This window comes from Scyliorhinus canicula, chromosome 19 (assembly GCF_902713615.1).
Source record: "Scyliorhinus canicula chromosome 19, sScyCan1.1, whole genome shotgun sequence".
In the NCBI taxonomy this organism is placed as follows: domain Eukaryota; kingdom Metazoa; phylum Chordata; class Chondrichthyes; order Carcharhiniformes; family Scyliorhinidae; genus Scyliorhinus; species Scyliorhinus canicula.
The window spans coordinates 93695268-93712257 of record NC_052164.1 but is presented as its reverse complement, the minus strand read 5'-3'; the positions used below and the strand labels follow the sequence as shown (position 1 = coordinate 93712257).

Sequence of the window (16990 nt, the reverse complement as noted above, 5' to 3'; positions counted from 1 at the left end):
TTTTGTCTTGGGGGAGGGACAGAGAGTGGTGTTTTGCTTTTGAAAATATCCCCTTAAAAAAGTTTCCTAGTTTAAGGTGGAAATCTAATCGCTTCGACATCAGGCAAACGAGAGTCCGACTCGGTGCATTTCTCAGGAATCTGATTCTGAGATTCAGGCGGGCAGTTTGCCATGCGGTAAACATGAAGCTGTTTGAACTTGTAACTTTTATTGAAATGTTCAGTCACGTCTGCCATACAATCAAAATGACCAAATCTCACTCGCTAGAGGTTTCACAATGTGACTGAGCGTTGGAGCTAACGCTCAATCCAAACAAACATTTACATATGGATTGGTTTGAGGCAATTGATTTTGCACTGTGCAAATCCAGAAGCATTTAGAACTCCTTTCGTGTAATGCTTTGCTTTTTTTTTTTAAAAAAACAGGTAAAAGCACTAATCTAAAAATGACAATCATTTATCTCAGTAACTTTCAGAGGCAAATTTTAAACCCACATTAACAACACAGGAGCAGGAGGAAGCCGTTCCACCTTGCCAGACTGCTACTCCATTCAAACAGCTCATGAACGATCATCTAACCCGTCCCCAATTTTCTTCCCCGCTATCACCTTGATGCCATCAGTATCCGGAAATCTAATCGATTTTTGTTTCGAGTATGCCCAACGATCAAGCTTCCAATGTCATCTTCGGCAGTCGATTTCAAAGATTCACCGCCCTCTGGGAGTGAAGAAATTCCTCCTCACCTTGGTCCTAAACGGTCTGTCCCTTATTCTGAAACCGTGCCCCTGGTTCAAGATTCACCAGCTAGAGGGGGGGGGGGGGGCAGGGGGGGGCACATTCTATCCATAACTACCCTGTCCAGCCCTGTAAGAATTTTGTGCGTTTCAACAGAGATCACACCACTCGTACTTTGAATTAGATTCCCCAACCTCCCCTCACGAGACTATCCCGTCAGCCCAGAGATTATTCTGGTTGCACCTCCCTCTGTGGCAAGTACGATGGTTAACATCAACTGTCATGTGAGAGTACCCTTTAAGAAATGGGTGTTTAAGAAATGTACCTTTAAGAAATGGAGCTGCTCGTGTTACTGGAGTGATGTCAGAGTGTGGGTGGAGCTGAGCTCTACTTCTGCTTTTTTAGTTTCAGTTTCAGACAGCTTGGGTGTGTCTGTGTTTTTCAGTGAGCTGAATCTGAAGTTAAAAGTGAGCTGCACTGCTGTTGTTCTCTGCCATCAAAAGATCATTTGGGTGAACTCAGAATTGTAAAAAGGTCTCAGTATTGAATATAAATCTAATGTGCTCCTGTTTGAAGGTTTGTTAAGTCTTTTGAATGTTAAAAGGACAGCATACAGGTTATTTAGTGTTGTATTCTTTGGGGACTGTATTTGATTTACTGGTTGCTAAGATATTCACTGTTTGTTTTTTTAAAAGGTTAACTTGAGTTCATAGAATAAACATTGTTTTGTTTTAAAAACCCACTGGTCCATTTTCTGCTGTACCGCACCTGTAGAGTGGGCCGTGTGCTCCCCATACCACAATCTATTAAAGGTTGTGGGTCAGGTGAACTCCATGATACACTTTGGGATTCTCTAAACCCTGACCCATAACACAACTGATCCAGGTTAGTTCAGAGGGAGATGCCTATTGGGTGACAGTATATGATGTGTGTCCCTTCCTGCCAGGCACACTGTGGCATCTCGCCAAGGCTGCTTCAGACGACCTCCACCACCGAGACGGCAAAGGGCAGCAGCTGCACAGGAATAGCATCCGGACTTCTATCCGGCTGTTCCTTCATAGTTGGGGCGATGAACGTCCCAGCGGTACTGGTCTGCAGTGGTTAACCGCCATCTTCTCAAGGCAATCAGGGATGGGCAATAAATGTTGGCTGCTCTTGACCCAAAAATGAATTTTTTAAAAAATCAGTAGTGAATTTATTGCCCCCTTGGGACGGTTTTAATTGGTCTGCTTAACGTGTGCGCTTGTCCGTGAATTATTTTGGTGGGTGGGTCGGGTACCCGACGGTTCTCAGCAGTTTTTTAACATCTGATCAACCAACTGTCCTGCCACAGGTACAGCATAACGGAGGTCTGCACAACACCCTCGCCAAACATAGATTGCGTTGCCCCCCCCAGCCTTGATTGTTCTTGAGAGAAGAGCTCGAGCTTGGTCAGTCTGTCAACGGTGAGATGGTACAGTTAGGAAATGGAGGAGCCAGGCCATGTCAGTTTGCCTAACCATTCCCGAAGTTTCCCGCCTTCCCCCTTCTGAAGGTCCGGGCTCATTCGGGACTTCCCATCAAGCCCATTCTTCAAGTGCGGATCCAGGCAGGCTGCCCCTTCGAGGGGGCGTGGGGAGAGTGGGGGGGGGGGGTGAGTTGGGTGGTCAAACCTGAATCTGCCATCACGAGAAGGGCTTTTTGTTGAGAGTCGTTGGATGGAGATAGATCAGAGGTAGGATATCATGGAGACGATGGTGGTGTGGTGGTAATATCACTGAACTAGTAATCCAGGGAGCTGGGCTTATACTCCAAGTTCTGGGAGCTTGTGGAGTTTAAATTCGTTAAGTAAATATGAAAATATGAAAAATAAAGCTGGTCTTAGTAATGGCGTCCACGACAATTATCATGGATGATAAAAACCTCATCTGGTTCACAAATGCCCTGTAGGGAAGGACTACTGTCGTCCTTACCCAGTCTGGCCTACATGTGACTCCAGACCCACAGCAACTGCCTAGTAAGCCTCTCCGAAGAAGATGTGCATCAACTGCTGGTCTTGTCAGTGACGCCCACATTCCAGGAAAGAATAAAGATAAAAAGTTTGTGATCGAGATTGAGCCACAGAAGACAGTTATTGAGCTCAATGAGTGATAAGCAAATCCCAAGCCAGCTGGTGAAGTGCGAAATGAGGCGCTAATACTTTTCCTGGTCAAAAGGTTTACTTACATAATGCAACGCTATAAATGTCTGATTCTTACCTGTAACCCCCAAATCTAAGCGGTCTCTTTTTATAAGTGCTCTATGTACTTAGTTAAACAATACCCTTCACTTTATATCTTAATGCAATTAATACACCATTAACAACAAATCAAGCCGATCAAAGCTGAGAGCTCGCCGGTCAATGTGGCTCAGCTCCACACTGCCAAGTGCATTCATTATTTGAATTATGCCAGGCTTCTGAATTGCAAAATTAAAAATATCACTTACCAGGTGCCACTGGAAAGGGTACTTTGGGTCATTGAAGTGCAGGCTGCTGCGTTTGGAGCGTTTCAACAGTTTCTGCTCGGCATGCCACCGGACACCGCTGTGCTGGGAAAACACGGCGTCGATGGATTTCCGAATCCCTCCAGTCTCCCAGAGGTCACGGTGGCTCGCCTGTGCAGCGGAAGAGCAAAAGGTAGTGGCCCGCCAACTCCCCAATCTGGCCCTGTTCTCTAGGCCGGCGGCCCGGGCAAGCTCATCTGCAAGTTTGTCCAGGGACGGCGCGTCGTGGCCGCTCACTCCGTCCGCAAGTGTTAAGTGCAGGGCCCATGTGAAGGTCCCCCTTTCTGTGTCGGACCCCTCGGTCCTGCTCACGTCAACTTGGTCAATCTGTGTCCCCAGAATGTCAGCCTCAGGGCTCGGTGCTAAAGTCCCAACCTGCAACGCCTTGGCAAATCCATTCCTCGTAACTACCGGTAACCAAATAGTTACTATCAAAAGGCACAAGCAGGTTGGCAAAAGGGTCCCCATCATGACTTTCCATGGTGACAACTTCCACTTCAGATTCGGCATCAGATCTGATCACTGCAAGAAAGAAAAGTCACAGTAAATGAAAATCTTATCTAAGAGACCGCTGTTAGGATCCCAGACCAAACCCCAACATTTGGTTAGGATAACGGACAAAGGCCCCCAATCACGTTTTAATTTTTTAAAACTGTGAAGAAAGGGTACTCCGCTCCAGGAGTGTTTCCACCGACCAACAGGTACCTTTTATATTAAAACAAAAAATATGCTGAACATAGGATTAAACACGTTAACATCACAGAAAATAGATTTTCAATTAACAGGTGTAAACAATTCTTAAAATGAAAGGAAGCCCTTTTTTACTACTAACTTATACCTTGGATAGTCAGAGACTTTTTCCCCCAGGGTAGAGGGGTCAATTACTAGGGGGCATAGGTTTTTAAGGTGCAAGGGGCAAGGCTTAGAGATGTACGAGGCAAGATTTTTTAAATTTTTTTTTTTTTTTTTTTTACACAGAGGGTAGTGGGTGCCTGGAACTCGCTGCCGGAGGTGGTGGTGGAAGCAGGGACGATAGTAATGTTTAAGGGGCATCTTGACAAATACATGAATAGGATGGGAAGAGAGGGATACGGATCCCGGAAGTGTAGAAGATTTTAGTTTAGTCCGGCAGCATGGTCAGCGCAGGCTTGGAGGGCCGAACGGTCTGTTCCTGTGCTGTACTTTTCTTTGTTCTTTGTTCCCCATCTCCAATTAAACAAAGCCCATTAAAGGTCAAAGGCCACTTATAAATAAGGTTAGCGAACACAGGATTACGTTCTGTACACCGGTATAGAGGTTTCTTGGAAAGACTGCTTGGGTTGAGCGGGCATGAGAGAGGAAGAGAGAGCGAGAGTGATGAAGACGGAGGAGAGCGAGAGTGAGAGGCCATTTCAGGAAACAGCCTGAAGATCCTTCGGTCTTTGTCAAGACTACTGACAGCATTTGGCAAAAACGGCTGCTCAACTTAAACACCAAGCAGACTGCCAAACCTATCTCAAACTACAAAACTACAGACAGACCTGGCTCCTCCCACCTTTATGGCGCTGACATCCCAAGCCTTGCTTCCTAAGTCTGGACACAATGTCTCAAATGATCTACTCTCTCAGGGAATCTCAAGCAATCATAACACAATTCCATCAGGCCTTATATTAGGTTAACAATTATTTGTTTGGAATGAATGATGATCTCACTTTTACAACCTTCTTCACATAAATCCTGGTTTAACCTACAGGCAGACTCTAACAAAAATTGCAACAATATATATACGTGCACATCTTAACACGGGCTTTTAATAACATTACTGCAACAGATATATTGAATATAATCTATATCAAAACTTCTTACTTTCATCGCCCCAGTATTGTCACAAGGCCTACAGGTGCTGGTATATCAGGTCAATATATTTTCTGGTTGTGTGATACAATTAACCAGTCGTCTCTAATGTCTCTTGGCTCTGCCATCACCAGTACAGTTTAGGATTACAGATTAACAGCTCTGAATCTTTGGAGCTTTGTCCTTCAGATGCCAGAATCAAAGGGAGTGAAACAATTGCACAGAAACAGTCTGGATACCAGCCAGCTAACATTGTTCATATCGTATTGGACTATTGGAACCTATTGAGAAGTTGGTCCAAAGGTTTCGATATGAATATCTAATATTTCTTTTTTTCAAATAAATTTAGAGTACCCAATTCTTTTTTATGCCACTGAAGGGGCAATTTAACGTGGCCAAGCCACCCACCCTGCACATCTTTGGGTTGTGGGGACATAGTCACGGGGAGAATGTGCAAATTCCACACGGGCAGTGACCCAGAGCTAAACACTGCGCCACCGTGCCGCCCTATCCAGACCCTTTTTTTTTTAATGGCCTTTTCCCACCTGGTCTCGATTTCTAGGCTGGTAGGTGTGGTTAGGGTGGGAAAGTGACATTTGCAATTTTTCCCCATCTCGGGAGGTGCCTTGCTCTGAAGGCACCCTCAGTGTTGGGGCTCCCCTCCCCTATCCCCCCCCCCCCCGCAAAGGATTATCGAGCTCCAGAAACACCTCCCACCATCCCATCTCCCCATTCCCCACAAAGCCATGATTGCTGCCCTCTTGACTAACCCCCAGCCGGGCATGCCCTACCCCCCCCCGGTGGGCCCATCTTTTCAGAGGTCCCGGGACCTTATTCCAGGCAGAGCGCTGTTCCTGGCCGCTGCAGCGCTGTGGATGGCTGGGTTGAAGAGCTGTCCAGACGGGCGACCAGAAAATCCCACCAATAGGGATTCACCGTGCAAAGAGAGGCCCTTTGGCCCATCGTATCGGCGCCGGCCATCAAGCACCTACCTATTCTAATCCCATTCTCCAACACTTGGCCCGTAGCCTCGTACGCTCTGGCGTTTCAAGTGCTCACCGAAATGCTTCTTAAAAATGTTGCGAGGAGCTCTCCCAGTACCAACGTTCAGTCAATGACCACAGACAAATCTATCGTTTCTTTTAGCACAATGCTCTCAAAAGTAATTCATCGGCTGGGAGAACATCAAAAGCACCACAGAAACAGGGTTTTCTTTTCTCTTGATGTCACCCGAGTGACTCAAACCAGTTGGGATCAGCCCTGTTCTGGTAACAGTCTATAATTATACCCCTCTGTGCTTCTGCAGGTCACATGGCCACAGGGACGGAAATTACACCATCATTCCATTCCACTTCACAAATCACACTTCACTTTCCGCCTCAGAATCACCACCTGCCCAAACTGGTGGATTGTTTGAAAAGGCAAATCAGACAGGGTTCACCTCCTGGGTAAAGCTCCTATGCAACGCTCCCATGGCGAGCGTACGGACCAACAACACCAACTCCCGATACTTCCAGCTGCACAGGGGCACCAGACAAGGATGCCCACTGCCCCCGCTGCTGTTCGCTCTAGCGATCGAACCACTAGCAATCGTGCTCAGAGCAGCAAAAAGCTGGAGGGGGATCCAAAGGGGGGGGCAGAGAGCACAGAGTCTCACTCTATGCAGATGACCTGCTCCTCTACATTTCGGACCCACAAAGCAGCATGGACGGAATCATCGCGCTCCTGAAAGTGGTTGGCTCCTTCTCAGGCTACAAACTCAACATGAGCAAAAGTGAGATCTTCCCGGTACACCCACAAGTGGGGGGGTTGGGGGGGGGGGGGGGGGCAGCACTAACGGGACTGCCGTTTAAACAAGCTCCACACAAATTCCGCTACCTGGGGATCCAGATAACCCATGACTGGAAAGGGATCCACAAATGGAACCTCCCCAGTCTGACGGAGAGAGAAAAAAAAGGACCTGCAAAGATGGAACACACTCCCACTCTCCCTCGCGGGGAGAGTCCAGACGATCAAAATGAACGTGCGGCGACGGCCGAGCGAACAAGGGGATGGATCCAGGAGCCAGAAGCCGAGTGGGTGCACGTGGAAGAGGCCTCCTGCATGGGGACCTCCCTCTGGGCCCTCGCCACGGCAGCACTCCCATCCCCACCCAAAAAACACTCCAGCAGCCCGGTGGTGATAGCCACCATCCAATCCTGGAACCAACTACGGCAGCAATTTGGCCTGACCAAAATGTCGGACAGGGCTCCCATCTGCAACAACCATAGGTTCACACCAGCGCTGACTGGCTCCACCTTCAAAAGGTGGGGGCAGGACGGAGCGTTCATTCAACTTGGCACCCCGTCCACCACTTTAAACATTCACTCCCTCCACCTCCGGTGCTCAGTGGCAGCATGTGGACGAGCTACAAGACGCACTGCAGCAATTCAGCATGGGTTCGACGGCAGCACCGCTCGATCACCAACCTCTACCACCCAGGAGCAGCAGATACACACGGGGGCCACCACCATCACCTGCAACCGCACCTCCCCAAGTCCATCACCACCCGGATTTGGAAATAGGTCAGCGTTCCTTCATCGTCGCTGGGACAGAATCCAGGAACTCCATCCCTAACAGCACTGTGGGTGTACCTATACCACATGGACTGCTACGGTTCAAGGAGGCAGCTCACCGTTACCTTCTGGAGGGCAGTTAGGGATGGGCAATAAAGGCTAGCCTAGCCCTCGACACCCACATACCGGTGAATTTTAAAAAAACTAATAACTCTGTTGCCCATTTTCCAACTCGAACAGAATGGAGGCACACAATACCTGCCCCACGTGGACTCCAGCGGTTTACAAAAGGTGCTCACCACCACCTTCTCACGGGTAAGTAGCAACGACAAAATAAATACTGACCTTGGCAGCAACACCAACATCCCATGAAGAAGAAGAAACAATGCGATGATCGGGTTTGATTGGAAGCCAGTAGAGAGGAGCTCTATATTGCACACCACTGGAGTTACATTTTCCATAAGAATCTTTGGTACGAGATTGATCGCACCTGCGCCCTCAGGATGAGCAGCGTGTAGAGTAATGGACCAATGGTTATGCTGACGAGACCATGACGTTATTGATGATGTAAGCATGACAAGAGAAATGGCCAAGAGATTCCCAAGACAGCAAGACGCAGCAGAACGGCCTGTGTGGTGTAAACCATGTGCTTACCCGGAGGTCTTTGTAAATAATTCCAAGAAAAACTGGCACGGTAGCACAGTGGTTAGCTCTGTTGCACCAGGGCCCTGGGTTTGATTCCCGGCTTGGGTCACTGTCTGTGCGGAGTCTGCACATTCTCCGGGTGTCTGCGTGGGTTTCCTCCGGCCGCTCCGGTTTCCTCCCACAAGTCCTGAAAGACGTGCTTGTTAGGTGAATTGGACATTCTGAATTCTCCCTCAGTGTACCCGAACAGGCGCCGGAATGTAGCGACTAGGGGCTTTTCACAATAAATTCATTGCAGCGTTGATGTAAGCCTATTTATGACACTAATAAAGATTATTATTATATACCATCGATCTCCAGTCAACCATAGAACAAGCAAAGCCTCATCAACGCATCGCAAGCCAACAAGACATGGTAACAGATCGCAGCCCGGTAGCAATTAAACCTCTTCAAAACAGAACTGAGCTGATGTCAGGCATTCCCCATCAGGGACTGGGAGGAATGTAGAAAATTAGTTCTATTTACTGGAAAATGTAGTCCAGGATTGATGGGCAGTCTATTAGACTTCCGCTAATTCTTAAATAGTGCCCATTAATGTTCACTTGAACCACTGGGGTGAATTGAATGCAAGGCCTATTGAGAAAAAGGTGGTTGGGGGCTCGAACCTCACAATTAGGTAGTACACTGCTCCTGGACCTACACAGAATCCACAGCACAGAAGCAGGCCCATTTGCCCTGATTGGTCTACGCCTCTTCTTCTTTTCTAAAGTGAGAGTACCCAATTCATTTCTTTTTTCCAATTACGGGGCAATTTAGTGCGGCCAGTCCACCTACCCTGCACATCTATGAGTTGTGGGGGTGAAGCCCACGCAGACACGGGGAGAATGTGCAAACTCCACACGGACGGTGACCCAGGGCCGCGATTCGAATCCAGGTCCTCAGTCCCAGTGCTAACCACTGTGCCACGTGCCACCCTTGATCTACGCCTCTTTGTTAATGTTGCAATCTTGTCAAAATGAAGCGCATGCTCTCGTTGTAAGTGAGGACAGCTATTACTAATTGGAGAAAGGTCAGGGCATTAATCTATATATATATTCACCTATGTGGTGGGTGGGAAGAAAAAGTGAGTCTGTGTCTGTGTTCTCTGGGTTATGTGACTAAACCCATGTTAAGGAAAGACTAGCTCCAGATTCTTCCTTCGCTCACTGTGCATGCAGTGAATCATAACACTTCTAAAGCTCTATACGAGTCTGCACGCACCAAACTTCATCTCACACTACGAACACTGCCTCTATTGCTATTTTCCCCTGTGTGTTTATCCAACTGCCCTCTGAATGCATCATTGCCAGTCTCCTTAGCAACTCCCTGGGCGGCAAGTTCCAGTCTCGGGCGAGCGTGACTGGAGGTTGAAAAGTTCATCCCTATCTGTGTGGGGGAAGGTTCACACGTTGGAGGAGAATTGTACATTTAAATGTTTTGTCAGTAATTTCTCACAATAGGAAGCGGCTTCAAACACTGGAATGGTGTGCTCAATTAGAACTCTGCTAGAAACTAACAGGCGTGGTGTTCAGTGGCCAGGCCCATCAACCCTGGCTGATTTTCCAATCCCCTCCCTGAGCCCCAAAAGATGTTGAGAGCCACCAAAGCTGGTGCTGCAGCCACTGGGATAAAGTGTCTCACTGGAGCCTGGGACTTCGCTCGTCTGTGTGGCTCACGTTCGCCAGATCGTGACTTTCACCAATAATCTTGGTACCTTGGGATGTCTGTTGGAGCACTAAAATCGAGGTGGCGCAGTGGTGAGCACTGCTGCCTCACAGCATCAGGGACCAGGGTTTGACTCCAGCCTTACTTGGCACCCAGGGGGTCGCTAAGGAGACTGGCAACGATGCATTCAGAGGGCAAATGGGTTTCCTCCAGGTGCTCCATTTCTTCCCATAGTCAAATTGGCTACACTAAATTGTCCCCTTGGTGTGCAAAGATCTGTAGGTTGGGTGGGGTTAAGGGGATAGGGCGGAGCAGGGGAGTGGGCCTAGGTGGAGTTCACTTTCAGAGGGTGGGTGCAGACTCGATGGGCCGAATGGCCACCTTCTGCACATTGGGCTTCTATTGACACATTGGTGCAATGCAATATTAAGGGAGTGCCGTATTATCAGAAATTCAGGCATTTAAGTATTAATCGGAGAGATGGGGCGGGATTCTCCCAACGAGAGACTAAGTGCCGACGCGGAGTGAAAACCGGAGTGATTCACTCCGGCATCAGAGGCTGCTCCTCGCCCCCTATTCTCCCACCCCTGGGGGGCTAGGAGCGGCGCCGTATCATTTACGCGCGCCGGGCCTTGGCACCGCATAAAAGCAGCGGTGTAAATTACGCAGCGCCGCGTCACCCACGCATGCGCGGTTGCCGTCCTCCCCGCGGGTGCCCCGCAGGAAATGTCGGAGTGATCTTGCGCCGCGCCGGGGGAAAGGAGTGCGTCCTTCAGAGAGGCCGGCCGGTCGATCGGTGGGCACCGATCGCGGGCCAGACCCCTTTTGAGTGACCCCCTGGTGCTCGATCCCCCCTCCCCCCCACAGGCCGCCCCCGCAGCATTCCCGCGCTATTCATGCCGGCAGCGACCAGGTGTGGCCGGCGCCGGCATGAACATGTCGTTTTGGGCCGGCTGCTCGGCCCATCCGAGCCGGAGAATCGCCGCTCGCCCGTTACAAACTAGGTCATCAATAGAAATGCACGGGTTGCTTGCACACCAGGGCAAGTCGCTGTCAGCAACAAACAGCAGCAGTGACATGAGAATATCTAATATTAACTAGGTATGAAAAATAGCATAAATCTGATAGATCTGTTCAGCAGCGAGTACAAAAGCCTCTCGCCAGCTCGCAGAGCAATACTTGGACAAGCAGCAGAGAGGTTGTGTTTGCTACATTTCAAAAGTGCTTCATTGGCTGGAAAGTTCCAGTAGTGGTGCAAAGTGCTTTCTTTATAAAACGCACGTCTTCCTCTCTTCATAGCTCTGCTTCACTTGGAGCCAATGGATTAAACATAGAAGTAGAGCTGGAATACAAAGACTAATGCCACACACACACACACACACACACACAAGGAAAATAAATACGATCTTTCCGACCTTTCTATTTACCACCACGTTTCTTCATGCCTACAGCTATATCATCTTTGGAAGTTCTGGGATCATCAAATGATGATCAGTATTGGTTCTGTCAGGTTCATTAATGCTTTGGGACATCTTGGCTCATGGCTTTGCACATTTAATCTTCTTTTTAAAATAAATTTAGAGTACCCAATTATTTTTTTTTCCTAATAAGGGGCAATTTAGCGTGGCCAATTCACATACCACGCGCATCTTTGGACTGTGAGGGCGAGACCCACGCAGATACCTTTTCTCCTGTATCAGGTGTCTCATTAAGTGGCTCTTGTACAAATAGATCATACAGTGCAGAAGGAGGCCATTCAGCCCATCGAGTCTGCACCGACCCACTTAAGTCCTCACTTCCACCCTATCCCCGTCACCCAATAACCCCTCCTAACCTTTTTGGTCACGAAGGGCAATTTATCATGGCCAATCCACCTAACCTGCATGTCTTTGGACTGTGGTAAGAACCCGGAGGAAACCCACGCAGACACGGGGAGAACGTGCAGACTCCGCACAGACAGTGACCCAGCAGGGAATCGAACCTGGGACCCTGGCGCTGTGAAGCCACAGTGCTAGCCACTTATGCTACCGTGCTGCCATGGAAAATCTTGAATCGGTAGGTATCTGTCCGTCTCAGGAGACGATGGACTACATCCCTTCTGGATCGACCATGCCTTTGTGGCTGAAGAGGCCGATTCATTAGTGGAAATCCCTTGCTCAGCGTTGGCCAAGGGCCTCTCCTGATTGCTCAACTTCAGATCCTCTGGATGATTCATCACTTGCTCTTGTACAGGTCAGAGATTTACAAGTGCTGTAAGCACAGAAACAGGTCCATACAGTATGGATCCTCCACACAGACACCCTCCAGCTTGGATAGTCACCCCATTCCACCCATTAAAGGCAGTCAGAGAATTACCAACCACAGTCTATTGTTTAGTTGATGTTTCTGCTTTATATTCATTCATTTAAAAAAATCCACACACTCAGTCCCTCACAATCTCAAAATCTTTGTTGCAGCGATCGGCACGTAACAATTCACCTGTATCCTTCAATGAGACCACAAACAAATCTGGATTTATTTTCTCCTATCCTTTAAAGTCACGAGATCAGAAATTGCCGACGGCTGCGGCGGAGGATTAGAGGTCAGCAGTGGTTCAGTGAGACCACTGCCACCTGAAGCGGAAGGTTCCAGATTTAAATCCCATTCCAGAGGCTCGAGCATTAAATCTGGATGGTCACTCCAGTGCAGTACTGAGGGAGCGCTGCACTGTCAGAGGTGCCATCTTTTGGGTGGGCGATTGATGCAATCATCAATTCACGCGAGACAGAGAGTTGAAGTGAACAGTGGCTTTAATCGACTAGAACAGTGCCTGCCTGCGACTGCTCTGCTAGTCTGAGAGCCGCCTACAGGGCAGCTGCTCTTTGTACCTCCCCTCAAGGGGGCGGAGCCAGGGGCGGAGCCCACAAGGGCACCAACATGATACAGTGTAATACAGTGGTGAATGGTTAGTATAATACCACAGCGTTAGAATCCGAGGCCTCAAGATTGAAATGGAAGGACATGGCACCGATTTGTACATTTGGAATTTTTTTTAAAGAAGGTGGCAAGTTCATCTTGGAACTGTCAACAAGCAGGCCTCCTCCCAGAGGTCACCTGAAATTGCTGGCTGATTATAGTTCAAAACAATCACTTTAATTGTTGAGAGAGAAAAAAGCGAAAATGCCACTTGTTGGAAGTCACATGAGAGAGAAACAAATTAGCTGTGAACTTGCTGGTTTTGAAGTCTGAACGAGTTGAGGAAAGCACTCACTCACCCCCCTTGCCTAAAATTGTGTGGCGCTATTAATTTGTAGCCAAAGATCCTTTATCGGAGTGCAACAGGTCTGAATTTGGACATGCAAAGCTGAGGCCAGGGGTGAGAACTCCTGGACATCCACTGGGACCAGCTGTCCACATTCACCCGAGGAACTCAGGTCGACACCGTCCTGCAAACTTTATCCTTCATTTATAACGTCAACCTCTATAGGCCATCTCTGGAGAGACACTCTGTTCTTCGTTTGTCTGAGTGTGGGTGTCTGCAGTGGGGAATTCTTTGGGAAGAAATAGCCTAGTTATACTTCCCGATTACAACTGTGTGTTAATCAATACTTGCAGCTTGTTAAAAGAGGTTTTGTCGATAGTAAACATTTGTTCGGAGATTATTGAAAGAAACCTGGTTGAAGACTCTTATGGGACCAGGTAAACAATTGGCCATTTTGGTGAGCAAATCAGCCTTCTAAATTTATGGTATGACCGGAGGAGTAATGGGGCTAGACTATACGCGCATTCTTCCCATCCTGGTTGTAACACAAGATTTTTTTTTTTTTAAATGTAGAGTGCCCAATTACTTTTTTCCCAATTTTGGGGCAATTTAGCATGGCCAATCCACCTACCCTGCACAACTTTGGGTTGTGGGGGCGAAACCCACGCAAACACGGGGAGAATGTGCAAACTCCACACGGACAGTGACCCAGGATCGAACCTGGGACCTCAGCGGCGTGAGGCAGCAGTGCTAATCACTGTGCCACCGTGCTGCCCATGAGATATTAAACCGAGGCCCCATCTGATTTGCTTGGGTGGATGTGAAAGATTCCATGGCACGATTTCGAAGAAGAGCAGGGGAACGATCCGTGCATTCTGGCCAACATTCATCCTGAAACCAAAATCACTTTCCAGTGATTACAGTGGCCATGATCCTGCTGAGGTTTGTGGGAGTTTGCAGTGTGCACAGTGGCCAATGCATCTCTTGCATTACAACAATAACTACACTTCATAAAGTATTTCATAGGCCTTTAACATTTCTGCACGGCCATCCTGCACGTGACTTCAGCAGAGAAATTTCATTTTGCAAGAAGACCAAGGAATGTCACATGTACACGTTAAGCTATCAGCAATGTTTAGGCTACAGTTTCTTCACGTTTCTCAAGCCTAGGAACAGCTCCACCTTCTTGCCTTCACACTTTCAACTCACCACCAACAGAACTTTTATTTTTTTTAAAGTATATTTATTCCAATTAACATTTAACACACAACATTACAAAACAAAATAAACCCTGCACGAACCGCCGAAACCTCTCCCCCCCCTCCAACCCGCCCCCCCCGCCCCGCCCCCCCCCCAACACCCGTAGAACAGTGGTTCCCACACAGCACCAGAGTCCCTGGTTCGATTCCCGGCTTGGGTCACTGTCTGTGCGGAGTCTGCACCTTCTCCCCGTGTCTGCGTGGGTTTGCTCCGGGTGCTCCGGTTTCCTCCCGCAAGTCCCGAAAGACGTGCTCGTTAGCTGAATTGGGAATTCTCCATCAGTGTACCCGAACAGGCGCCGGAGTGTGGCGACTAGGGGCTTTTCACAGTAACTTCATTGTAGTGTTAATGTAAGACGACGTGTGACACTAATAAAGATTATTACTACCTCACACCCCCACCCCCCCCCCCGCAACTGCCCAACCAACCTCCCCACCTCGCTTCCCCCCCCTCATGCCCGCAACAGTTGACGGTAACCAGCTCCGCCGAAATGTAGTGTAAACAAATAAATTCCTGTAAAATAAAAAGGTTTAAAATATGTGGCTGCGTGATTTGAAACAAGATAGACCTTGGATTCATCGCACTCTTTCCAGATATTGATAATATGTTTAGCCAATTGTTACCACGGTGATTACTTTGCTCCATGTGTCTCCTGCTTGTCTTCAACTTTAAATTCATTGCTTTCTCCTAAAGAAACACTTTTCTTTCCAATGACAACACAGTCAAACTCATGACTTTCCGCATTATTTCATTCCTCCACTGTTCATTATATTTTTAATGAATCAGGTTTTCTATCGCCCTACAGCATTTGCTGATTCACCACATCCTGTATCGTTCTCTAATGGTGTCATACATGATCAGTGTTAGTCCCACACCTGGGTTTCACAATGAATAAAAATTCATAGCTCTGGCAGCTGCTGACCTGGTTTTATGAGTACAAGAAGATTTCCATATTCTCCCGAGAATTGGGTTCGAAATCGGACCGTCCCCAAAAAAACAAACTAATTTTTTTTTTAAATGTAAAGATTAATGCAGACGAAGCACCGAAATAGCCAGTCATACAACTGCACGTGGGGCGGCACGGTGGTCAGCACTGCTGCCTCACAGCTCCAGGGTCCCGGGTTGTTGGGAGGGCTGGGTGGGAGAGAGAGGCAGTGGCAGTGATATCTACAGAAAAGGGCTGGGGAAGAAAAGGGAGACATTGCCACATGTTGGTGTTGAAACAACTGAATTATAACAGCGTTAGAGTAAATCCCAGGTGGTCAGTCAAGATCAACGATAGGGTACGGGGACAGTAGCAGCAGCAACCCGGGGGGGGGGGGGGGGGGGGGGGGGGGGGGGGGGAGGGAAAAGGTGTGGGGGGGCGGACGATGACTATGTTTGTTTATTTAATTTAAATTTATTTTTAAGTTCTTCTGTTGTTCATTGGGGTTGGGGGGTGGGGGATGTGATACATGCGTCGATACGGTCTGGGGGTGTTACAGTTATTATGGGTTATTTTGTTGCATTTCATTGTTTGTCGTTACGTTTTATATTTTCTGTAAAAAATTCCAATAAAAATTATATTAAAAGAAAAAAAAAGATCTCAGATCTACAGGTGACCGAGCCTGGCTGTCTGCATGAAAGAGTTTACAGACACTTAAACCTCGCCTTGGTATTATCCATTAACATGCCTTGAGCTTCATTTTGAATTTGCACAGTTTCTCTCTCAGACATTCCCTCAAATTACAGATACTCACCCAAATCCCTTGACGAGAGAAAGACAGTAACTCAGCAAATGTCATGAGATGATAGCATCAAAAGATTGCAGGTTAGAGTCCTGCCGCAGGCACTTTATGGGCAGCACAAGTGGTTAGCACTGTGGCTTCACAGCACCAGGGTCCCAGGTTCGATTCCCCGCTGGGTCACTGTCTGTGCGGAGTCTGCACGTCCTCCCCATGTTTGCGTGGATTTCCTCCGAGTCCTCCGGTTTCCTCCCACAGTCCAAAGATGTGCAGGTTAGGTGGATTGGCCATAATAAATTGCCCTTAGTATCCAAAAAGGTTAGGAGGGTTATTAGGTTACGGGGATAGGGTGGAAGTGAGGGCTTAAGTGGGTCGGTGCAGACTCGATGGGCCGAATGGCCTCCTTCTGCACTGTATGTTCTATGAAAAACAAACCAAAAATGAGTAACCTACACAATCTTTATTAGTGTCACCCGTAGGCTGACATTAACACTGCAATGACGTTACTGTGAAAAGCCCCTCGTCACCACACTCCTGGTGATAGAACATAGACATAGAACAGTACAGCACAGAACAGGCCCTTCGGCCCTCAATGTTGCGCCGAGCCATGATCACCCTACTCAAACCCACGTATCCACCCTATACCCGTAACCCAACAACCCCCCCCCCCCTTAACCTTACTTTTATTAGGACACTATGGGCAATTTAGCATGGCCAATCCACCTAACCCGCACATCTTTGGACTGTGGGAGGAAACCGGAGCACCCGGAG

At 48.1% G+C, this 16990-nt stretch overlaps 1 protein-coding gene across 2 annotated transcripts in view; it reads right to left on the bottom strand.

Moving 5' to 3' along the window:
* The window catches only part of pcsk7 (proprotein convertase subtilisin/kexin type 7), a 257528-nt gene that overhangs the window by 222983 nt on the left and 17555 nt on the right, over nucleotides 1-16990 (bottom strand). For both annotated transcript variants that reach the window (XM_038779566.1, XM_038779567.1), the window contains exon 2: nucleotides 3201-3779. In XM_038779566.1, coding sequence (XP_038635494.1) covers nucleotides 3201-3767 — 567 coding nt within the window. In that variant the 5' untranslated portion in view covers nucleotides 3768-3779. The remainder of the gene's footprint in view (nucleotides 1-3200; nucleotides 3780-16990) is intronic.